The sequence below is a fragment of the Salvelinus sp. IW2-2015 genome, linkage group LG4q.1:29 (assembly GCF_002910315.2).
Source record: "Salvelinus sp. IW2-2015 linkage group LG4q.1:29, ASM291031v2, whole genome shotgun sequence".
Taxonomy (NCBI): domain Eukaryota; kingdom Metazoa; phylum Chordata; class Actinopteri; order Salmoniformes; family Salmonidae; genus Salvelinus; species Salvelinus sp. IW2-2015.
Genome location: NC_036842.1, coordinates 47758475 through 47784495, shown reverse-complemented (window position 1 = coordinate 47784495; position 26021 = coordinate 47758475). Strand labels below are relative to the sequence as shown.

Genomic DNA, 26021 nt, shown 5'->3' with positions numbered 1-26021 from the left:
AGCGGCTAGCTAACAGAGTTAGCCTTTAGCGGCTAGCTAACAGAGTTAGCCTTTAGCGGCTAGCTAACAGAGTTAGCCTTTAGCGGCTAGCTAACTGAGTTAGCCTTTAGCGGCTAGCTAACTGAGTTAGCCTTTAGCGGCTAGTTAACTGAGTTAGCCTTTAGCGGCTAGCTAACTCGCGCTCTTCTGAGGTCTCCATGCGAGATTCCTTCAGCGGTCTGCTGCGGGGCGAGGTGGCGGCATCGCCATCTCCCTTTTCCTGGTCGGGGGTGGATAGGTGCTCCAGCTCGTAGCGGCCGTTCAGGTCCCCTGGCCGGACATGGTCGGAGGTCTTCTTGTGCTCCCGGATCTGGGCCAGCTGGTGGCCGGCATACTCGGGCTTGGCGGTGAGGGGCCCCACCGGGACCTCCATGCCCAGGATATCGACCACCATGTAGGGCCGCAGCCAGCCCACCAGAGGGGTGCTGCCGGGGGTGTAGTGGGTCTGCCGGTGGTAAAACAGAAGTCCGTCCACCTGAGGACACACAGAATCCACTCAGTTTGGGCTTGTTACAGCTGCCTCATCATGCCCCTGGAGAGCTGTCTCACCTCTAACCTCAATGGTGGTGGGCTGAGCAGCAAAACAGACTCTAGTCAATGAGGTTGAGAGAGGTTCTATTGGGAGCTATAAGTTGAGAGATGGCGCATTGAACCGGGAAACCCAGACTAGCAATGTGTGTTCATTCTATGAAGTACACTTCATTCTTTCCCAAGAGTGTCGAGAAGCAAACAGAGGAGATTCACTCTACTAAAGAATCAGACCGTTCTGCCCCTTTTACAGACTACAAGTAAAATCACAGATGTACTATAGGACTAAATAGCTGCATTTGCAGTAATATACAGTTGTAGTTGCTCTTACATTGAAGTTGTACTCCGTTGCAAGTGCTTGCTGAATGGCTTCCGTTGAGCAGGCAGTGCTTTGAAGACTCACAAACTTGAACTATGGAGAAAAAARAAAAAAAACAGCAACCACTATATTGTCAGACAGCACACAGGCCACAGTTAATTGGTCATCTAATGACAATATGACCATCTTTCCACAATCTCACGATTACACTTTTTTCATTTTAATACACCAAAATAAACTGCATGTGTTGGCGGTCATGGTCCAATCAAAATAAACATGGAAAAGGAGGTGACATCTTTTGTCCTTTAAAAAAAAAAAAATTTTTTTTGGTGTGCCTCTAATCATTCTCATTTGGACTAAATTGAAAAGGTCTATATACACAATATATTTATTATTGTGTATTGCTCTTACAGGGTTCCTCTTGGCAATGTCAGCCATGCCATCCGTCTCCTGGACTTTCGACTGGAGCCAGTAGAACCGGAACTCTGTCTGTTGATGGGAAAACAAACACCATCATCAACAAAGTTGTCATTAAAATCCCCAAATGACAGATGAATTGGTCAACATGGCAAAAAGAGCACATCTGTATCCCAGACACTAGTACTCCAGTACTGTAATTCCACTGGAACTTCAATGCTCTGCTAATCAATCTGTGTGTGCTTACTGGACAGTCATACACTGGATGGCCCCTCCAACACATGACATCCAGGATGAAGTAGGTCCGCTCCACCTCACTGTAGATACAGTCCAGGATGGTGTAATCTGCACACAGACCGAACATTAGCACTACCATGTGTGGTCATATATTTTTGCATGGATGCAGTTTGCAAAAACAGTGGTAGAATAGATGGGATGTGTCTTTTTTGGGTTCCATTTTGATTCCTAGCCCCAAACCCTCAGGGTGTTCACAGATCTGAAAGTATTGGATAGGTTAAGTAATAATGGTGGATGCTCTGCTTTGCCCATTGGTCTAATTGGAGCCATCACTATATTGATAAGAAAAGATAGTACTTTAATAATCTTCAAAAGGGAAAATTTGATTGCACCAGCCAATACATACAAAACCAAACCCAGTCCAGTTAAATCTGTGAAACCTGACGAGGTGGAGGAACTGGAAGCTACAGATTGAAATGGGATCAGGCCCACGTACCTTTTCCCATTGCTGAGTTGTGTCTGTTCCCTCCAGGCAACAGAGAAGGGAAGCGGTTCACACAGTAGCCACTTTTGGTGTATGCTGCAGTGGACCCCTTCAAAATGGTGGGAAACAGATGTGAGAGAACYTTTTCATTGTTACTTCAGTCAAATCAAAATGTATTTGTCACATACACGTGTTTAGCAGATGTTATTGCGGGTGTAGCGAAATGCTTGTGTTTTTAGCTCCAACAGTGCAGTAATATCTAACAATTTCACAACAATACACACAAATCTAAAGGAATGGAGTTAAGAATATATAAATATTTGGACGAGCAATGTCAGAGCGGCATAGACTAAGATACAGTAGAATAGGATAGAATAGAGTCCATACATTTGAGATGAGTAATGCAAAATATGTAAACATTAAAGTGACTAGTGTTCCATTATTAAAGTGGCAAGTGATTTTAAGTCTATGTATATACAGCAGCAGCCTCTAATGTGCTAGTGATGGCTATTTAACAGTCTGATGGCCTTGAGATAGCTGTTTTTTCAGGCACTCTGTCCCAGCTTTGATTCACCAGTATTGACCTCGCCTTCTGGATGATAGCGGGGTGAACAGGCAGTGGCTCGGGTGGTTGTTGTCATTGATTCCTGTGACATTGGGTGCTCTAGGTGTCCTGGAGGGCAGGTAGTTTGCCCCCGGTGATGCGTTGTGCAGACCTCACTACCCTCTGGAGAACCCTGCAATTGCCGTACCAGACAGTGATACAGCCCAACAGGATGCTCTCAATTGTGCATCTGTAAACATTTGTGAGCGTTTTAGGTGCCAAGCCAAATTTCTTCAGCCTGCTGAGTTTGAAGAGGCACTGCTGCACATTCTTCACCAAACTTTGTGTGTGGACCATTTCAGTTTGTCAGTGATGTGTACGCCGAGGAACTTGAAGCTTTCCACATTCACTGCGGTCCCATCTATGTGGATGGGGGGTGCTCCCTCTGCTGTTTCCTGAAGTCAACGATCAGCTCCTTTGTTTTGTTGACGTTGGGTGAGGTTATTTTCCTGGCACCACACTCCCAGGGCCTTCACCTCCTCCCTGTAGGCTGTCTCGTCATTGTTGGTGATCAGGCTTACTACTGTTGTGTTGGAGGCGTGCGTGGCCATGCAGTCATGGGTGAGAAGGGTGTAAAGGAGGGGGCTTAGCAGGCATCCCCTTGTGAGGCCCCAGCATTGAGGATCAGCGAAGTGGAGGTGTTGTTTCCTACCTTCACCACCTGGGGGCGGCCCGTCAGGAAGTCCAGGACCCAGTCGCACATGGCGGGGTTCAGACCCTTGGCCTCGAGCTTAAATGATGAGCTTGGAGGGTACTATGGTGTTGAATGCTCAGCTATAGTCAATGAACAGCATTCTTACATACACTACCGTTCAAAAGTTTGGGGTCACTTAGAAATGTCTTTGTTTTTGAAAAAAGCAACAAAAAAAGTCCTTTAAAATAACATCAAATTGATCAGAAATACAGTGTAGACATTGTTAATGTTGTAAATGACTATTGTAGCTGGAAACGGCAGATTTTTTATGGAATATCTACATAGGCGTACCATTATCAGCAACCATTACTCCTGTGTTCCAATGGCACGTTGTGTTAGCTAATCCAAGTTTATCATTTTAAAAAGGCTAATTGATCATTAGAAAACCCTTTTGCAATTATATTAGTACAGCTGAAAACTGTTGTCCTGATAAAAGAAGAAATAAAACTGGCCTACTTTAGACTAGTTGAGTATCTGGAGCATCAGCATTTGTGGGTTTGATTACAGGCTCAAAATGTCCAGAAACAAATAACTTTCTTCTGAAACTCATCAGTCTATTCTTGTTCTGTGAAATGAAGGCCATTCCATGTGAGAAACTGACAAGAAACTGAAGATCTTGTACAACGCCTTGTACTACTCCCTTCACAGAACAGCACAAACTGTCTCTAACCAGAATAGAAAGAGGAGTGGGAGGCCCCGGTACACAAGAGGACAAGTACATTAGAGTGTCTAGTTTGAGAAACAGACRCCTCACAAGTCCTCAACTGGCAGCTTCATTAAATAGTACCCGCAAAACACCAGTCTCAACGTCAACAGTGAAAGTTGCAAAGAAAAAGCCATCTCAGACTGGCCAATAAAAAGAAAAGATTAAGAAAAGAACACAGACACTGGACAGAGGAACTCATCCCGGAGTCGCCTCCTCACTGTTGATGTTGAGACTGATGTTTTGCGGGTACTATTTAATGGAGCTGCCAGTTGAGGACTTGTGAGGCGTCTGTAGATTGATGAGGAAAATAATTAATTTAAGAATAAGGCTGTAATGTAACAAAATGTGGAAAAAGTTAAAGTGTCTGAATACTTCCCGAATGCACTGTACGTGTGTACACACACTATATATTCCGATCTGACATTGCTCGTACAAATATATACAAATACATCAGGATTATATGTGTATTGTTTATTTTATTGCTAGGTTCTACTGCACTTTTGGGAACTAGAAACACAAGCATATCAAAGCATCTGCGATAACGTGCAAATCTGTGTTTGTGACCAACAAACTTTGATTTTATTTATTTACGATGCAAGGTGATATGTAAATCAGGCAGTCTCGACTTGCCTTTAAAGTTAGCTGCTATGTTGAACATGCCCATTGACGCATGCTTTTCTTTGACTTTTTAAAGTATAACAAAGTAACCCTTGACCTTGGAGGTGCACAATGGTGGGAAGCTGCTATAGACCACTAAGTGCTAACAGTCAGTATCTGGATAACATATGTGAAATGCTTGATAATGTATGTGATATCAACAGAGGTATATTTTTAGGGTGAATTAAATATCTTTCATCAGGCTGCCCACTCAAGAGAAAGCATCAAACTGTAACTAGTGTGTGCAACCTGGTTCAGGTTATCAAATCAGGGTAGTTAAAAATAGCACAGGAATAAAATCATCAACATATATTGATCACATCTTCACTAATGCTACAGAAATGTATTTGAAAGCAGTATCCAAATCCATCGAAATGTAGTGATCACAATATAGTAGCCATATCTAGGAAAACAAAAGTTCCAAAGGCTGGGCCTAATATAGTCTATGAGAGGTCATACAAGAGGTTTTGTAGTGATTCATATGTTGATGTAAACATTTGTTGGTCCGTGGTGTGTAATGAGGAGCAACCTGACACTGCACATGACAAATTTATGAAATTGCTTATCCGAGTTACTAATAAACATGTACCCATTAAGAAAATGAACGTAAAAATGGTTAAATCCCTGTGGATTGATGAGGATTGAAAAATTGGTATGGTTGAGTGGGATGAGGCAAAATAAATGGCAAATAGGTCTGGCTGTAAAACCGATAGGCAAACGTACTGCAAATTGAGAAATCATGTGACTAAACTRAATAAAAAGAAGAAGAAACTGTAAAAATTATAGTAAAAAGCTTTGAAGCACCTTAAATAAAATTTTGGGCAAAAAGGCAAACTCCTCTCCATCATTCATTGAATCAGATGGCTCATTCTAAAACCCACTGATATTGCCAACTACTTTAATGATTTTTCCATTGGCAAGAGATACCAGCAACAAACGCTGACACTACACATCCAAGTATATCTGACCAAATTATGGGTGTGGGTCAGAATTATTATTAAATTATGGGTGTTGAATTTATTCCTGAATTTTATTCCTGAAAGTGTGGAAGAGGTGAAAAAATTGTTGTCTACCAACAATGTCAAGCCGCCGTGGTCTGACAACTTAGCTGGAAAATTACTGAGGATAGTAGCAGACGATGTTGCCATATCTTCAATTTAAGCCTACTAGTAAGTGTGTGCCCTCCGTCCTGGAGGGAAGCATAAGTTATTCCCCTACCTAAGAATAGTAAAGCCCCCTTTGGTCAGCTATTTGAGCCAGTAATCAACCTGTTTCCAACCCTTTGTAAACTTTTGGAAAAAATTGTGTTTGACCAGATACAATAATGTTTTACAGTAAACAAACTGACAAGACTTTTAGCACGTTTATAGGGAAGGATATTCAACAGGTACAGCACTTACACAAATGACTGATTATTGGCTGAGAGAAATTGATGACACAAAGATTGTAGGGGCTGTTTTGTTAGACATCAGTTCTGCTTTTAACATTATCGATCATAGTCTGTTGCTGGGAAAACATGTGTTATGGCTTTACACCCCCTGCTATATTGTGGATAAAGAGTTACCTGTCTAACAGAAGACCGAGATTATTCTTTAATTGAAGCCTCTCCAACAAAATCCAGGTAGAATCAGGAATTCCCCAGGGCAGCTGTCTAGGCCTCTTACTTTTTTAATCTTTACTAATGACATGCCAGTGGCTTTAAGTAAAGTCAGTGTGTCTATGTATGTGGATGACTCAAGACTATACACGTCAGCTACCACAGGGACTGAAATGACTGCAACACTTAAAGCGCTGCAGTTAGTTTCAGAATGCGTGGCAAGGAATAAGTTAGTCCTAAATATTTCTAAAACTAAAAGCATTGTATGGGATGGGACAAATCATGGGACAAATCATTCACTAAACCCTAAACCTCAACTAAATCGTGTAATGAATAATGTGGTAATTGAGCAAGTCGAGGAGACTAAATAAAATGTTATGTCACATGAGCCGAATACTCTAGAAGAAAAAGAAACGCGCACCTATTTAGGCGAGGTGCTGGCTAGCGGAGTAGAAAACTTAAAAATAAAGGAGAGCCGCACACTCTAGGAGCTCAGATGCAAAAATATTTAATTTACCGTTTCGACAGGCAAGCTGTCTTCATCAGGGTACAATCACAGACACTGCGGGATGACTCGTTTATATATAGTGTCAAGACATACAGGTGTCTGTAATCATGGCCAAGAGTGGCCTAATATCATTGGTTAATTTCTCAAATATTAAAATGGCATAGAAAGAGCAGCATACAATAAATACAAATGGATAGCATACGATCATAGACTCACTTAAGACCACACAAGCCTACAAACAACCACAATGGCAAAGTCACAACAATCACAACAATCACAAGAATGGCTTCAGATCAAAGTCCACGTTAAGACCGAAGGGAGCAAGGGTCTTTAAGTTAAAGGTCCAAGCAGCCTCTCGTTTTAACAATAAATTATCAAGGTCACCCCCTCTCCTAGGGAGGGTGACATGTTCGATGCCAATATAACGCAGAGACGAAATCGAGTGGCCTGCCTCCAAAAGTGGGCCGCAACTGGGTAGGTCAAGTTTTGGCACCTAATGGTGCTACGATGCTCTGAGATACGTACTTTTAATTCACGCTTTGTTTTACCCACATAATTTTTACCACAAGGACAAGTTATAAGATAAATAACTGCCTTAGTGGAGCACGTAATAATACCTTTGATTGGGATCGATTTCCCTGTTTGTGGGTGTTTGAAGGATCTGCATTTATAAGTGCCATTGCATTGAGCACAGCCATCACACTTATAATTTCCATCCAGTAGGGGCGCAAATAGACGTTGTTCAGGACATCTTGGGGTGGCAAATCAGAGTGTACCAATTGGTCTCTGAGATTTCTGCCCCGCGAAAACACGACCAAGGGAAGGTCTGAAAACACATTACCGAGACTATCATCGGATTTTAGAATGTGCCAATGTTTGTGAACGATTCCCTTAATTTGTTTAGAGCGCTTTGAATAGCGGGTAGTTAGAATACAAGAATGCTTCTTTTTGCGAGACTGCCCTTGAAAAAGGTCATGTCTCGTTTTGTTTTGAATTTTCTCAATGGCAATATTAATTCTGATATTTTTGTACCCCCTCTCCTTGAACTTTCTTTGCGACTCAGCCATATTTCTGTCGAAATCTGATTGTTTTTTGCAAATTCTTTTGATTCGACAGAATTGGCTGTAGGGCAAACTATTTTTCAAGGGAAGTGGGTGACAGCTATCAGCCCTCAACAAACTGTTACGATCAGTAGGTTTCCTGTAAAGATCAGTGTATAGAACATTATTTTCACACAAGATCAAGAAAACTGATTTGACGTGTATCAGATTGCATAGTAAATCTCAAGTGCTCAGAACAGGAGTTAAGAAAAGCATGGAACGCCTGGAGCTGTTTTGCATCACCCCTCCATAGAACAAAAATATCATCAATATACCGTTTCCACATAATAATGTTAGGCAAGAAAACATTTTTGAGAGGATTGAAAATAGACTGTTTCTCCATGTAACCCACATACAAATTAGCATAGTTAGGAGCCATGGGGGATCCCATAGCAGTACCCTTCGTCTGAATAAAGAAATCATTTAGAAACATGAAATAGTTGTGTGTAAGTACTATTTCAGCCAATGTTATAATGCATTCACTGGAAGGTAGTTTATTAGGGTCACGTTGCAGAAGAAAATGTTCCATAGCTTCAATACCGCCCTCGTGAGGAATATTTGTGTATAACGACTCAACATCAAAAGTAACTAACAAGGTATTCTCAGGGAGAGGATCAAGAGATTCTATGATAGAGATCATACTGCTGGTGTCCTTTACAAAKGAGGGGAGCTGTTCTGCGAGTGGTCTAATAAAAAAGTCAACAAAAGTAGATAGAGGGGCCGTTACTGCATCAATGCCCGCTACAATAGGGCGCCCTGGAGGTTTTGTAACATTCTTGTGTAATTTCGGCAAAGTATAGAAAGTGGCAATTTTAGGGTGTTGAATAGCCAAAAAGTCATGTTCTTTTTTGGTTATCTGACCACAACCTAAATACCCATCTAGGACAGTTAAGATAGTATTCTGAAATTGAGAAGTGGGGTCACTTCTGAGTTTCTTGTAAAAGGTGTTGTCAAGCAGCTGTYTATGACACTCATTTACATAAACTGTCCTATCCATAAGTACAACCGACCCACCCTTGTCAGCAGGACGAATAAGGACTGAGGTATCGGATTGTAAATCAAGCAAAGCTTGTTTTTCCATCCTTAGGTAAATTGTGGAAAGATTTGGACTCCTGTTTGTTCTTAAGGAGTTGCGCAACATCTTTTTCAACAAGTCTACAATATGTCTCAATAGAGTGATTGCGATTGGTTGGAGGTATAAAATAACTCTTGCTTCTAAAAGGAGTCGGAGTATGTGCAGGTGAGCAACATACTGGTTCAATAGAAATGTCAGGATTAGGGGAGCTAAAGTATTCCCTTAAACGGATGTTTCTAAAAAACGTAAACATGTCTACCTTCACATCAAAGTCGTTGCACTGGGTTGTAGGCACAAAAGATAACCCTTTATTAAGCAAAGAGACATGGGCAGGGCTCAATATCTTGCTTGATAAATTAAAAACACTCAGTCCCGTGGGTTCTGGGACCGTGTGAACGGTCTCCTCTGCCTCTGATAGTCGTTTCTTCTTACCCTGTCGGATGCGGCATCTCGTCGATGTGCGTGCCTGCGGCCACCTCCGCCCTTGCGTCCGTCCAGTCTCTCGTTGAATAAAAAACTACCACTGGAAGCCGATGAGGCGCTGGTTGTAGAGTGTTGATCAGACGGGGGTGGATCGAAGTAAGCGGCATCCCTCCTGCGCCTGCCATGGAGAGGAGGAGCAGGACCTCCCTTGTCAGGGTTTCTCCAGAAGTAGACTTTATCCTCGGCCTTGTCTTTTTTGTCTTGGTTGAATTTCTTGATTTTAAGTTCCTTTATTTCTATAGACAACTTGTCCTGGAGCGCTTGGTTAGTTTTCATCAGTTCATTGAATATGCCATCATCAATAACAGCTATTTGTAGAGCTGTGCGTTTGTCTTTAATCGTGTTATCCATTTCACTAAAATCCTTTTTCAACTGGTCAACAATTAATGTCATTAAATCAATAGAGCATTTGTTCAGGATGGCACACCAGCGCTCACAGAAATCATCTGTGCGCTGTCCCAATGATGGTTMTTTTTGCCACCTGAGTCCCCGTGGAATAATGCCTTGACGCACATWRTCACTAAGAGTGACTATATGTAGATGCGTTCTCGTCTGGCGCTTAGATAAMTGTAACAGTTCTTTCGAGAGGTCAGAATTACCTCCCGGCATGTCAAAAAGGGACTCCGAAACAATGATCTTATCACGCTCCCTTTGGCTATATTCAAAGTAATCTTGTTTGGGCTTTGACCAGTGTCAGGAGAAAAATTATCATTCGGCATCGTTTTAGAGCTTTTTTTGTCGTAGGTGGCTGTTTACTGGGTAAACAGAACAATCTAGAAGAAAAAGAAACGACAACCTATTTAGGCGAGGTGCTGGCTAGCGGAGTAGAAAACTTAAATAAAGGAGAGCCGCACACTCTAGGAGCTCAGATGCAAAAATATTTAATTTACCAACGTTTCGACAGGCAAGCTGTCTTCATCAGGGTACAATCACAGACACTGCGGGATGACTCGTTTAAAATGAGCCGAATACAACAGTAAACTGTTGAAATGCTTACTTACAAGCCCTTAACCAACAATGCAGTTCAAGAAATAGTTAAGAAAATGTTTACTAAATGAACTAAAGTAAAAAATAAAAAGTAACAAAATAACAATAGCGAGGCTATATACAAGGGGTACAGGTACTGAGTCAATGTGCGGGGGTACAGGTAGGTTAATATGTACATGCAGGTGTAAAAACAAAGGAGGGGGGGGGGGGGGGGCTCAATGTAAATAGTCTGGGAGTCCATTTGATTAATTGTTCAGCAGTCTTATGGATAGGGTATAGAAGCTGTTAAGGAGCCTTTTGGACCAAGACTTGGCGCTCCGGTACCGCTTACCGTGCGGTAGTAGAGAGAACAGTCTACGACTTGGGTGACTGGAGTCTTAGACAATTTTTCGGGCCTTCCTCTGACACCGCCAAGTATATAAATCCTGGATGTCAGGAAGCTTGGCCCCAATGATGTACTGGACCGTGCGCACTACCCTCTGTAGCACCTTGTGGTCAGATGCAGAGCAGTTGCCATACCAGGTGGTGATGCAACCAGTCAGGATGCTCTCAATGGTGCAGCTGTAGAACTTTTGGAGGATCTGGGGACCCATGCCAAATCTTTTCACTCTCCTGAGAGGGGAAAAGGTGTTGTCGTGCCCTCTTCACAACTGTCTTGGTGTGCTTGGACCATGATAGTTTGTTGGTTTTGTTGGTGATGTGGACACCAAGGAACATGAAGCTCTCCATCTACTCCACTACAGCCCCGTCGATGTGAATGGGGGTGTGTTCAGCCCTCCTTTTTCTGTAGTCTACGATCAGCTCCTTTGTCTTGCTCACGTGAAGGGAGAGGTGGTTGTCCTCTGACCTCCCTATTGGCTGTCTCATCGTTGTCGGTGATCAGGCCTACCACTGTTATGCCGTCAGCAAACTTAAATGGTGTTTGAGCCTTGCTTGGCCACGCAGTCGTGGGTGAACAGGGAGTACAGGAGGGGACTAAGCACACACCCCTGAAGGGCCCCAGTGTTGAGGATCAGCGTGTCAGATGTGTGTTGCCTACTCTTAACCACCTGAGGGCAACCCGTCAGGAAGTTCAGGATCCAGTTGCAGAGGGACTATGGTGGTCTGCTTGAAACATGTAGGTATTACAGACTCGGTCAGGGAGAGGTTGAAAATGTCAGTGAAAACACTTGCCAGTTGATGCTCTGAGTACACATCAGTGTTGCTTGCCTCGAAGCGAGCATAAAAAGGCATTTAGCTCGTCTGGTAGTATCGTGTCACTGGGCAGCTCGCGGCTGGGTTTCCCTTTGTAGTCCGTAATATTTTGCAAGCCCTGCCACATTCGACGAGCGTCAGAGCCGGTGTAGTAGTATTCAATCTTAGTCCTGTATTGATGCTTTGCCTGTTTGGTGGTTCGTCTGAGGGCATAGCGGGATTTCTTATAAGCGTCCGGATTAGTGTCCCGCTTCTTTAAAGCGGCAGCTCTAGCCTTTAACTCGGTGCGGATGTTGCATGTAATCCATGGCTTCAGGTTGGAATATGTACGTACGGTCACTGTGGGCACAACGTCGTCGATGCACTTATTGATAAAGCCGGTGACTGAGGTGGTACACTACTCAATGCCATTGGATGAATCCTGGCACATATTCGGTGTCCTGCCTGAAGTAACCCTGGATTGTAAACTGTCATGGTCAAAACATATTGATACAACAGTAGCTAGGATGGGGAGAAGTCTGTCCATAATTAAGCGCTGCTCTGCATTCTTAACAGCACTGTCAAGGCAAGTCCTACAGTTTTGTTGCCCCTGGACTACTGTTTAGCTGTGTGGTCAGGTGCCACAAAGAGGGACTTAGGAAAATTACAATTGGCTCAAAACAGGGCAGCACGGCTTGCAAGGGCAAGTACACAGAGAGCTAACATTAATAATATGCATGTCAATCTCTCCTGGCTCAAAGTGGAGAAGAGACTGACTTCATCACTACTTTGTGAGAGGTACTTACATGTTGAATGCACCGAGCTGTCTGTTTGAACTACTGGCGCACAGCTCGGACACCCATGCATACTCCACCAGACATCTCTTCACAGTCCAAGTCCAGAACAGACTATGGGTCGCTCAGTACTACATAGAGCCATGACTACATGGAACTCTATTCAACATCAAGTAACTCACGCAAACAGTGAAATTAGATTTTTTTTTTTAAACAGACAAAAATACACCTTATGGAACAGCGGGGACTGTGAAGCAACACAAACATAGGCACAGACACATGCATACAAACACAATAACATACGCACTATACACACATGGATTTTGTGTTGTAAATATGTGGTAGTAGAATAAGGACCTTACGGCACACACTTAATATGTTGTGAAATCTGTTGTAAATGTACTGTAATGTTTTTACGAGTGGCACAGCGGTCTAAGGCACTGCTTCGCAGTGTTAGAGGCTTCACTACAGACCCGGGTTTGATCCCGGGCTGTATCACAACCGGCCGTGATCGGTTGACCCATAGGGCGGTGCACAATTGGCCCAGCAGCGTCCCGGTTAGGGGCCGGCTTTACTTGGCTCATCGCGCTCTAGCGAATCCTTGTGGCGGGCCGGGCTCCTGCAAGCTGACCTCGTTGTCAGTTGAAAGGTGTTTCCTCTGACACATTGGTGCAGCTGGCTTCCGGGTTAAGGGGACAGGTGTTAAGAAGAGTGGGTTGGCAGGTCATGTTTCGGAGGACGCATAACTCGACCTTCGCCACCCCAGCCCGTTGGAGAGTTGCAGTGATGAGACAACATCGAAATTGGGGAGAAAATAAATAAATGTATAACTGCCTTAATTTTGCTGGAACCCAGGAAGAGGAGCTTCTGCCGTCTTGGCAGCAGCTAATGGAGATCCATAATAAATACAAATGTGACACGTAAGGAAACCACTGATTGGTCCTTACCTTGGAGGCGACGATGAGAGAGCGCTTCCCCACGGGACAGACCACCATGAGCCAATCAGTATCCAGTTCCTGAGGGACGTCCACTAGCCACTCTGACAGCATGAGCTGGACAGGAAGAGAAGCCTCAGTTCAGTTACATTCCTGTGATTTATTTTGACTGAATTAAAGAGTTTAGCACACAATTCATTTTCTGTAAAATACCTTTTCAAATCATAAAATCAGTACTGTTTCATAAAACAGTTTCTGTCCTGCCTAACTGCTTCAACCAGTTCATTTGAAGGGATGTGTATATTTCAGAAACAAATTAGATGTATAAATACTGGCAGAAGGAAAATGCTACCATGGCAAGTCATGTGCTCTCTTCCGGTAAAATAATGCATTGTCAGAAATATCTCTCTGACCTGGTTGGCATAGTACTTTGGCAACTTCTTCCTCTCAATCTCCATCCCATCATCCTCTGCATCCTTCTCCTTCTGCTGTTCCTCCTCCTTTCTGTCCACCACCACTGCTTCCTCATCACTATCTGCCCCTGTCCAGTCCCCATCAGCCAGACGGCGTGCATGGTTGACATAATTCAGCCTTTTCCTAAAGACAAGAAAGCACACATGAAGTCAAGGGGAAATGGAAACGTAATTAGTAATGATGTCCATTTCTCTCCGGTGGCGTTGGCAAATTGCATACAGTGCCATACGAAAGTATTCAGACCCCTTGGATTTCTTGAATTTGTGTTACAAAATAGGATTAAAATTTTATTTCATTGTATTTTCTTTGTCAAAAATATACACTAATGTCAAAGTGGTAATAAATTCATTTAAAAAATAAAGATTCATAATTCTGCTGCCTCCCTCAATCTCAAATGTTGCAGCTGTAGAACTTTGAGGATCTAAGGACCCATGCCAAATCTCCTGAGGGGGAATAGGCATTGTCGTGCCCTCTTCATGACTGTCTTGGTGTGTTTGGACCATAGTAGTTTGTTGGTGATGTGGACACCAAGGAACATGAAGCTCTCAACCTACTCCACTACAGCCCTGTCAATGTGAATGGGGGTGTGTTCGGTCCTCCTTTTCCTGTAGTCCACGATCAGGTCCTTTGTCTTGCTCACGTTGAGGGAGAGGTTGTTGTCCTGGCACCACACTGCCAGGTCTCTGACCTCCTCCCTATAGGCTGTTTCATCGTTGTCTGTGATCAGGCCTACCACTGTTATGTCATCAGCAAACTTAATGTTGGAGCCCTGCTTGGCCATGCAGTCATGGGAGAGGCCCCCGTGTTGAGGATCAGCGTGGCGGATGTGTTACCTACCCTTACCACCTCAGAGTTGCCCTTAGGAAGTCCAGGCTCCAGTAGTAGAGTCCCAGGCACCACCAAGTGCAGGCACCACCAAGCTTGAAAATAAGGTGGTTACTAAGTGATGTGTTGTGTTGGATTTGCTCCAAACATAGGGCTTTGTATTTAGGCCAAAACGTGTATCCCTTTGCCATGTTTTTCCCCCAGTATTACTTTAGTGCCGTTGCATACAAGATGCATGTTTTGGAATATTTTTTAGATTTGTCTTCTTTTCACTGTCATTCAGGTCAGTATTATGGAGTCACTACAATGTTGTTGATCCATCTTCAGTTCTGTCCCCTCACACCCATGAAGTTCACTAATGGCCTCATGGTAATATCCCTGAGCAGTTTCATTCCTGTCCTGCATCTCAGTTCAGAAGAACGACTATCTTTGAAGTATCTGGGTGATTTAATACAATGCACAGCATAATTATTAACTAGACCATGCTTAAAGGGATAGTCAATGTCTGATTTGTTATTGTTGCCAATCACTGCTTTGAAAAGCTCCCTGGTCTTTGTAGTTGAATCTGTGATAGAAATTCAACACTTGACTAAGGGACGTTACAGATGCTGTATGTATCGGGGACAGAATATTTCTTCCACTTTGACGTTAGAGTATTTTGTAGATATTGTAAAAAAAAGAAAAAAAGAAAGACAAATCCATTTTAATCCCACTTTGTAACAAAATAAAATTTGAACAAATCCATGGTGTCTGAATACTTTTGCAAGGCACTGTATTAATTGGGTGACTTGTTAAGCTAGGTATAAATAAACAGATTCGGTTCCAACAGCCCCGGACCCAAATTATTGTAATGCTCCCAACCTATGGTCCAACTAGCAATTTATATCAGTCCGAATGGTGCTCCCGACAGCGCACAAAAAAAGGGGCAGAGCTTTGAGGTAGGAATTGTATCAGTGATTCGGCTATCCATACTGTAGGCCTATTATATGGACTGGAATTACGCACCTCTTTCAATCCATGAAGCTGGGAGAACACACAATGATGATGGTTCATTGTTTTGTGCATAACAGTGATTTAATAGGCAAATAAGAGTACAGGGCCTACTGAACTAGATGAATGGGTCTGTCAACTGAGCCAGAAATACACCCCAAAAAAATGTACCTCTAAAAAGGCCAACATTGGAATAATATTTGAAAATAGTTGCTTTAAATGTGCTTAAATAATTGCCCTACATGGTTGTCATGACGTTGCCTGCGTGGGTATAGCAAACCCCATCCCCCTCTCCCTGCCTCCCCCTTTGCTCCTTCAACCCATGCTGTGATCACAGAGAGACGTTGTAAATTCCTGAGGATCTCCTCATGGCTAAACAGTATTAAGAGAGAGAGTAAACTTTCAGGACAAAGGAATTCTCTTCCACCTCACAGAACTTGAGGTACGAACAGATTTCATGTTCCGGAAAAAGTATTAAAGGCCGGTGGGGAGTCCAGCTATTAACATGTCCATTGGTCACCATGTGAGAAACTCAGGAGAGACTGTGGGCCCACATTACCATACCGCTGTTTATATAATAACCTCAGATATGAAGTTTACATCTGTGTGTTGTATAAAATGAATGAGTGAGTATGATACTGTTTGTATAATTGTGTAATATGATGTTGAACTGTTTAATGAAGGAAATACAACTCCCGGTTGTATTTGAACTAAATCCAAGGACCGCCCCTGAGCCAGTTCGGTCAGAGACCATGGGACCACCCCTCTCTGCTATCTGAATAAAAGCCAACTTTTAAGAAATTACCCCAGACCATGTTTCTCTCAATCACGAGAGGACAAAGGTTTGAGAACAGACTGCTGAATCTTTTAACCATCCCACGTGGTTAAAACTCTTATACGAATCATAACAAGTCTTTGATATTGACTTCTAGTCTGCAGCTAGGAATTCGGTATCATTGAACGCGAAGAAAGACAACCGCCGAAACATCCATTCTCTAACGAATGACACTCTGAACAATCAACAACCGAGACAGAACTTCACTCCAACCAAAACGAACTTCTCTCCAACGACCAAGGACACACACACTGGACGTAACTATATATATATTGATTGCAATTGTTCCCGAATGAGTGAGCGTTCATGTGTAAGGATTAGCATGTCAATTGTTATAGTTATGGACTCTGTAGTGAATTCTTAGTCGAACGCAACTTTCCCTTTGTCTAACAGCCGCCATGCCGGTTTAGCCCACTAGGGCATATTCCCTCYACCATTTCATGTAACTATTTTAAGTTTGTTTGTTTATGCATTTCTGTGAATTAATTAGTTAGTAATAAATAAATGATTTAAGACAATTGATGTATGGATGACTCATAGTGAAGACTGGGTTCGTGCAGATCAGCGATTTACGACGTTTGGAATGAGACTGACGTAAGGTAGAGTAAATACAAATTTAATTAGAAGACCATTGATCAGATAGGAAAATATCTGAAAGGTTATATTGGGAAATAATAACCTTGTAATCTAATAACTTTCCCTGGTGCCCTCRAATTCATAGTTAATTAGTTTCGTTATTACTCAAGTGATGGCGTAATCCCTAATTATAGGAATCTATGATAAAAACTAGTAAGTCTTCAATTTAACGATAGCAAAGACACGACATGGTAAAGGTGATATGCGCATTGGCTATAGCCTTATGTGCACACCGATGCTGACATGAGGGAGGCAGCAGAAAATGAATCCAAACTTGACTTTTAATTACATAAGAGATGTAGTCACCAGTCAGATTTCACAAATTTAATGTAGGATGTTTCACATTAAACATGTCAAGACTTGATTCTGTCGACATACTTGTTCAGATCAAATGGTCACAAGAGCAGAGAGAAAGGTCAGTGCCTGTTGCCCACCGCACATCACTACCTTGCAATCTGAGCTCGAGGCACAGACAGCATTTTCAAACCATAAATAGTTTGAAAGCTGGTCATTTGAGGCATTTCTTAACTTGCTTCAAAGTAGCATAGCCAAAATCCGACCATAGAAATGTTGAGGGAATTATTTGATAAACACTTCATGTGCCATTGAAATCAGCATTTCTCTTCTGTTTTTTATTTATTTTTTAAATCAACGTTTTCAACAGCCAAAGTCACAATAATAGCCATATTAGCAACCCATGCTAGTTGATGCATCTTTAGAACTACCCTCTAAATTATTCTCTGTCATATGAAACCACTGGCATGTGCGGTGCGCATCAGAACAGTGTTTTCCTGCTACTTGCATTTTGGTACATTTGTGCTTATAATGTGTAGAAATAATAGTTTATCAACATTTTAAGCTAAATGTTCAGATCTCTTCCATCAGTCCCATACGTTTTAACATTTTGGGATTGACCGTGGTTGTTGAACTTTGTAACCATCGTCCCAGAGTTGACTTGAACGTCCAAGAATTTGTTTGCGGGACACCCTTAATTTCGAGCCCTTATGCAACCGCAATGTCAATCAGATAGTTAATTCTGAAAATATTCAGACCCCTTGACTTTATTCCACATTTTGTTACGTTACAGCCTTATTCAAAAATGGATTAAATTGTTCCCCCCCCTCAAATCTACACACAACATCCCCATAATGACAAAGCAAAAACGGGTTATTAGAAATGTTTATACAAATTCAAAAAACTGAAATATTACATACAGTACGAGTCAAAAGTTTGGACAAACCTACTCATTCAAGGGTTTTTCTTTATTTGTACTATTTTCTACATTGTAGAATAGTGAAGACATCAAAACTATGAAATAACACATATAGAATCATGTGGTAAGCAAAAAAAATTAAATCAAAATATTTTATAATGTGAGATTCTTCAAAGTAGCAATTCTTTGCACACTCTTGGCATTCTCTCAACCTTCATGAGGTGGTCACCTGGAATCCATTTCAATTAACAGGTGTACCTTGTTAAAAGTTAATTTGTGGAATTTCTTTCCTTCTTAATGCGTTTGAGCCAATCAGTTGTGTTGTGACAAGGTAGGGTTGGAATGCTTTTCCAAGTCTTGAAGGAGTTCCCACATATGCTGAGCACTTGTTACGTGCTTTTCCTTCACTCTGCGGTCCAACTTATCCCAAATATAAGAATATTTTGAAGATAAATACACAACGCAGGGGACGAGAGGACAAGGATTAACGATCAATAGGAGTTGGTTTTCAGTTCAACATCTGTTTAAGATCTGTGGGATGTCAGTCATGAACTCAGAGCTACGTGGGCCACGTTCTCAATGGTCTGTACATTGAGTCTGGAGTTAGATACTTGTTATTTGGCCATGTTGTCCTGCAACGACTTCTGATTGGCCAGCCCCAGGCTAGGGTGGGGGGGTTATAAGTGGCATCCTGTCCTTTGTTCTGTGGAGAAAAACTGAAGGGAAGACTGAACGTCTACTTTTCAGCATAGCACCTATGATTTGTCCTGCTCAAATACATTTTGTTCCCCTGATTTGCTTTGGGGTCTGTGTTATTGATGAATAACCTCAGATGCTAACACAAACCATCTCAATTGGGTTGAGGTAGGGGGATTGTGGAGGACAGGTAATCTGATGCAGGACTTCATCACAATCTTTCTTGGTCAAATAGCCCTTACACAGCCTGGAGGTGTGTTGGGTTATTGTCCTGTTAAAAAACAAATTATAGTCCCTCTAAGCGTAAACCAGATGGGATGGCGTATCGCTTCAGAATGCTGCTGTTGCCATACTGGTTAAGTGTGCCTTGAATTCTAAATAAATCACAGACAGTGTCACCAGCAAAGCACCCCTACAACATCACACCTCCTCCTCCATGCTTCACGGGGGGAACCACACATGCGAAGATAATCCGTTCACCTACTCTGTGTCTCACAAAGACACAGTGGTTGGAACCAATTATTATTATTATTWTTWWTTTTTTTWTTTGAACTCATCAGACCAAAGGACATTTTCCACCGGTCTAATGTCCATTGCTCGTGTTTCTCGGCCCAAGCAAGTCTCTTCTTCTTATTGGTGTCCTTTAGTAGTGGTTTCTTTGCAGAAATTCAACCATGAAAGCCTGATTCACGCAGCCTCCTCTGAACAGTTGATGTTGAGATGTGTCTGTTACATGAACTCTATGAAGCATTTATTTGGGCTGCAATTTGAGAGGCTGGTAACGCTAATGAATTTATCCTCTGCAACAGAGAACTCTGGGTCTTCTTTTCCTGTGGCGGTCCTCATGAGAGCCAGTTTAATCTTCGCGCTTGATGGTTTTTGCRACTGCACTTGAAGAAACTTTCAAAGTTCTTGAAATTTACCGGAATTACTTATTTGTCTTACAGAGCTGTTCATGCCATAATATGACACTCGTGCTGCCAAACATACCCTCTTAAAACTGACTATCCTACCGATCCTTGACCTCTGCGATGTCGTTTACAAAATAGCCTCCAACACAACTCAGCAAATTGGATGCAGTCTATCACAGTGCCATCAGTTTTGTCACCAAAGCCCCATATACTACCCACCATTGGGACCTGTATGGTCTTGTTGGCTGGTCCTCGCTTCATATCCGTCGCCAAACCCACTGGCTCCAGGTCATCTTATAAGTCTAAAGCTCCGCCTTATCTCAGCTCACTAGTCACCATCGCAACACCCACCCGTAGCACACGCTCCAGCAGGTATATTTCACTGGTCATCCCCCAAAGCCAACACCTCCTTTGGCCACCTTTCCTTCCAGTTCTCTGCTGCCAATGACTAGAACGAATTGAATCTTTTTTTTCTTTTTTTTATCACTGAAGTTAGAGACATATCTCCCTCACTAACTTTAAGTGTCAGCTGTCAGAGCAGCTTACCGATCGCTGCAGCTGTACACAGCCCATCTGTAAATAGCCCATCCAACTACCTACCTCATCCCCATATTTGTTTTTGTTTTTCTGCTCTTTTGCACACCAGTATTTTTACTTGCACATCCTMTTCTGCACATCTATCACTCTAGTGTTAATTGCTAAATTGTAATTACTTTGCCACTATTGGCCTATTTATTGCCTTACCTCCTTACTTCATTTGCACACACTGTATACACATTTTTCKATTGTGTTATTGACTGTATGTTTGTTTATGTGTGTCTCTGTTGTTTTTGTCGCACTGCTTTGCTTTATCTTGGCCAGGTCGCAGTTGTAAATGAGAACTTGTTCTCAACTGGCCTACCTGGTTAAATAATGGTGGAATAATACACTGCTCAAAAAAATAAAGGGAACACTTAAACAACACAATGTAACTCCAAGTCAATCACACTTCTGTGAAATCAAACTGTCCACTTAGGAAGCAACACTGATTGACAAAAATGTCACACGCTGTTGTGCAAATGGAATAGACAAAAGTTGGAAATTATAGGCAATTAGCAAGACACCCCCAATAAAGGAGTGGTTCTGCAGGTGGTGACCACAGACCACTTCTCAGTTCCTATGCTTCCTGGCTGATGTTTTGGTCACTTTTGAATGCTGGCGGTGCTTTCACTCTAGTGGTAGCATGAGACGGAGTCTACAACCCACACAAGTGGCTCAGGTAGTGCAGCTCATCCAGGATGGCACATCAATGCGAGCTGTGGCAAGAAGGTTTGCTGTGTCTGTCAGCGTAGTGTCCAGAGCATGGAGGCGCTACCAGGAGACAGGCCAGTACATCAGGAGACGTGGAGGAGGCCGTAGGACGGCAACAACCCAGCAGCAGGACCGCTACCTCCGCCTTTGTGCAAGGAGGAGCACTGCCAGAGCCCTGCAAAATGACCTCCAGCAGGCCACAAATGTGCATGTGTCTGCTCACCCAGACAACAAAATTAGGGATGCACGATATAAAATTATTATTATTATTTTTTAATTATATATATATATATTTTTTATGTTTAAAATAAATTTAAAAAAAATAAAAAATTTAAACACGAAAAATATAGCGCTACACGTGCAACACAGCATTCCTAACCTAGCCCACAATGTCTGCTGTGTGGATCGAGCAGTCATTTGAAAGAGTAATGACATTTCAGCGAGACAACTCAAAGGCGAAATCCATTAATGCCAAGATAATGGAATTCATTGCCCTTGACAATCAACCGTTCTCTGTCGTGGATGATGTTTGCTTTCGCCGACTGGTCGAGCACCGGTACACACTACCAAGTAGGCACCATTTTTCAGATGTTGCCCTGCTGGAGTTACACAGTATTGTTGACACTCACATCCATGTACTTTTTGCTATGGGCGTCACTGCTATTAGCTTCACGGCTGACATTTGACCTGCGATGTCAGCCCCATGAGCATGCGGAGTCTCGCAGCACAGTGGGTCGACGAGGATTTCGTACTGAGGAAAGCCGGATTGCATGCTCAAGAATGTGCTGGTTCTCATACCACTGCTGCCAGTTCAATGGCATTTGAGAACATGTGTGAATCTTCAAAACTCCTAGCTCCATTCAAACAACTGACTCGAGAACTAAGCTCAACTGTGTCTGCAGCAGACGTGATACCCTCTGTAATGGCATTGAAACGCCTGCTCAACAAAAATACCAACACAGACCGTGGGGTTAACTTGGAAAAGTACTCTACTAGAGGCTGTGAACAAGCGATTCGTGGCATTCTCTCTGAGCCTCGCCACCATGCTCGATGCTAGGTACAAAGACCGCTACTTTGATGCAGACAAGAAACAGGGTTTATGTGAAATGTTACAGACACAGCTGGAGATGGAAACGGACACACTGATAGTGCGCACCGAGGAAGAGAGGCCACGGACAGAGCTGAAACTTCACTGCTTGACATGTATGATGAAATCCTGGTTGAGACTGATCAAATGAACAACGAAACAGCACAGCAAGTAAGTGAAAGAAATAGGTTTTGATTATGTTTTACTGCTAATGGTGAGATATGTAAATGCCAACAAAACAACTTTTTGGTCAGTGTGTGTGTGTGTTAACTATTTAACTGTACTAGAATGCTTAAAAGGCCGCTAAAATTTCAAAAGAAATCGGTTATCGGTATCGTTTTATTTGGCAAGGAAAATCTCATATCGGTATCAACCAAAAATCTCATATCGGTGCATCCCTAAACAAAACATTTGCAAAATTTGCCCAATTAGCTGGAGGGATGGGGGCAACTTCTTGTCGTGTGCGGAGCTCAAATTTAGAACGGCTGTCAGTCAAAACCCATACAGATTTGTGAAGCGGAGACTCTGAGCTCTGATGTCATGTATAGCATGTTACTGTACAGCCAATGCATTCCAATTTAGAAGCTTATCAGTGTCCAGGTAAGGGCTACCTTTTCCGACTCGTCCAGATATAAATGACCTTTAAACTGTCTGACCTTATGTAATGAGTCTGATATGGATGTGCAGGCTTACAGCTACAGGGCTTCAGTCAGATATATTCATTAGCAGCTAGCAATAAGCCATCCGTTGAAAACCACATAGCCTATTAGAGGGCAGGATGGAGCTGCCCACAACCATATGAAGTTCCTAGGGGTTAGGGGCTAGTAGGCCAAGTTGTGTATGGACTTGGCCTGTAATTGGTTAGGGAACTAACGTTTTCTGCAGATCTAGAAAGCGCCGCCGTCGCTCGCTTTGCTCCAAAACGCTGAACTTGGTCTTGTACTGGGCCATCCGTGGGTGGGGGGCCGCTGTGCTGTTGGCCTCCTTCGAGACGGCGAAGCTGGCCGAGAGAGCTTGGGTGAGGTCATCCATGGTGGTGGTGAGCCTGGAAATACACACAAAGGCATGAGTTAGGGAGGTGTGTGGTGAGCTCAGCTGACCCTTGATATATCAAGGAGCCACTTCTACTAGAGCGCAATATGGAGCTGACAACAGAGCTACCAAACTCAAACTGGATGATAATGCAAGTTGTCTGATCAATATGCCAAAATCGTTAGCTAATTTGCTATAGTGCATATAGTGTCACCACCCCAGGCAATTTGGCATGTGTCATGTACCTCTTCCCATCACAAACTATTTGCACATATAATACAAGCTCTCTGTGGAAGTCAATCAATTATATGCTATATGAAGTCAGTGCAACGTTTGGAACCTTACAATAAGGATAGATGCAGTAAAGAGGTCAATGAAACACACACCGTGGCTGATAGGACGCCCTGGCAACACTACACCCCTGCAGTCTGCTGCACCGAACGAGCAATTAATGCGCACCGAGCCTACTCTTTTGCCTTGTGCAAAATTTGATTATGGAGAAATGAGAGACCACGTGTGGCTGTTTTAGGAAAATCTGGGAATATTTGGCCATGGAAACATTTATGGTTGGTTGCAGGGAATGTAAAATAGTTCATTTTATTTAAAAACATTTAAATGAAAATGTAACCTTTATTTAACTAGGCAAATCAGTTAAGAACAAAAGGGCTATTTACATTATTTTGTAGCTCTTCATCAGAAGCATACTTTTTGTAAGTAGTTAGGCCTAAATCATTTTCCTCCTTAAAACTAGCTTTAAATGGCAAGAAGGTGGGGGGGAAAAAACAGTACAAATATGAGTACTTTCTTTATGATTTTTTTTCTTCTATTTTCTAACAATTTAGGATGTTGCAAACCCTTGGCTGAACGCGGTGTCCAATGTTCTGAGTTGTCCGAAAATATGCCACCCCCATGCTTGAACAAACAAGCAGACATTGAATATCCCTTTGAGCATGGTAAAGTTATTAATTACACTTTGGATAATGTATCAATACACCCAGTCACTACAAAGATACAAGTGTCCTTCCTAACACAGTTGACGGAGAGGAAGGAAACCGCTCAAGGATTTCACCATGAGGCCAATAGTAATTTTAAAACAGTTACAGAGTTTAATGGCTGTTACAAGAGAACTGAGGATGGATCAACATTGTAGTTACGCCACAATACTAACCTAAATGAGAGTGAAAAGAAAGAAGCCTGAACAGAATAAAAATATTCCAAAACATGCATCTTGCTTAGGCACAAAAGTAAAACTGCAAAAACTGTGGCAAAGAAATGAATGTTATGTTTGGGGCAAATGCAACACAACACTGAGTACACCTCTTCATATTTTCAAGCATGGTTGTGGCTGCATATGGGTATGTTTGTCATCGGCAAGGATTAGGGAGTTTTTTTGGGGGGGGGGGGGGGGGGAATAAACGGAACAGAGCTATGCACATACAAAATCCTAGGAGAAAACCGTTTTCAGTCTGCTTTCCAACAGACACTGGAAGACAAATTCACCTTTCAGCTGGACTATAACGTAAAACACACGAGTTGCTTACCAAGACGACATTGAACGTTCCTGAGTTGCCTAGTTAAAGTTTTGACTTAAATCTGCTTGAAAATCTATGGCAAGACTTGAAAATGGCTGTCTAGCAATGTTCAACAACCAACTTAACAAAGCTTGAAGAATTTAAAGAATAATCCATGGCATAGCCTCTCATACCCCCTCCATTCAAGGTTTAACTTAACAGCCCTTCACTGACATGGAGTTAGGCTATTGGAAGAGTGCAGGGTGGGTGGAGGAATTGACTGACAAATCTATGGATATCAAATCAAATTTTATTGGTCACATACACATATTTAGCACATTTTATTGCGGGTGTAGCGACATGCTTGTGTTCCTAGCTCCAACAATGCAGTAGTATCTAACAATTCACAACAATACACACAAATATAAAGTAAAAGAATGGAATTGAAAAATATATAAAATATTAGGACGAGCAATGTTGGAGTGGCATTGACTAAAATACAGTAGAATAGAATACAGTATATACATATGAAATTAGTAAAGCAGTACGTAAACATTATTAAAGTGACCAGTGATTCTATGTCTATGTATATATGGCAGCAGCCTCTAAGATGGAGGGTTGAGTAACCGGGTGGTAACTGGCTAGTGATGACCATTTAACAGTCAAATGGCCTTGAGATAGAAGCTGTTTTTCAGTCTCTCGGTCCCAGCTTTGATTCACCTGTACTGACCTGGCCTTCTGGATGGTAGTGGGGTGAACAGAAAGAGGCTCGGGTGGTTGATGTCCTTGATCTTTATGGCCTTCCTGTGACGTCGGGTGCTGTAGATGTCCTGGAGGGCAGGCAGTGTGCCCCCGGTGATGTGTCGGGCAGACCGCACCCCCTCCTGGAGAGCCCTGCGTTTGCGGGCTGTGCAGTTGCCGCACCAGGCGGTGATACAGCCCGACAGGACGATCAATTGTGCATCTGTAGAAGTTTGTGAGGGTCTTAATGGCAAAGCCAATTTCTTCAGCCCTCTGATGTTGAAGAGGCGCTGTTGTGTCTACTACACCACACTGTCTGTGTGGGTGGACCATTTCAGATTGTCAGTGATGTGTACGTCGAGGAACTTGAAGCTTTTCACCTTCTCAACAGCGGTCCCGCCGATGTGGATAGGGGTGTGCTCCCTCTGCTGTTTCCTGAAGTT

At 42.6% G+C, this 26021-nt stretch overlaps 1 protein-coding gene across 1 annotated transcript in view; it reads right to left on the bottom strand.

Annotated features, from left to right (window-relative positions):
- Positions 1 to 26021, bottom strand: part of snupn (snurportin 1) — a 35356-nt gene that overhangs the window by 93 nt on the left and 9242 nt on the right. Inside the window, exons 2-9 of the mRNA XM_023984816.2 lie at positions 23169 to 23339; positions 13751 to 13934; positions 13350 to 13454; positions 2037 to 2133; positions 1551 to 1648; positions 1298 to 1375; positions 899 to 979; positions 1 to 514 (exon numbers count right to left, since the gene is read on the bottom strand). The exon at positions 1 to 514 is cut by the window's left edge and continues 93 nt beyond it. Coding sequence (XP_023840584.1) covers positions 161 to 514; positions 899 to 979; positions 1298 to 1375; positions 1551 to 1648; positions 2037 to 2133; positions 13350 to 13454; positions 13751 to 13934; positions 23169 to 23326 — 1155 coding nt within the window. The 5' untranslated portion in view covers positions 23327 to 23339 and the 3' untranslated portion in view covers positions 1 to 160. The remainder of the gene's footprint in view (positions 515 to 898; positions 980 to 1297; positions 1376 to 1550; positions 1649 to 2036; positions 2134 to 13349; positions 13455 to 13750; positions 13935 to 23168; positions 23340 to 26021) is intronic.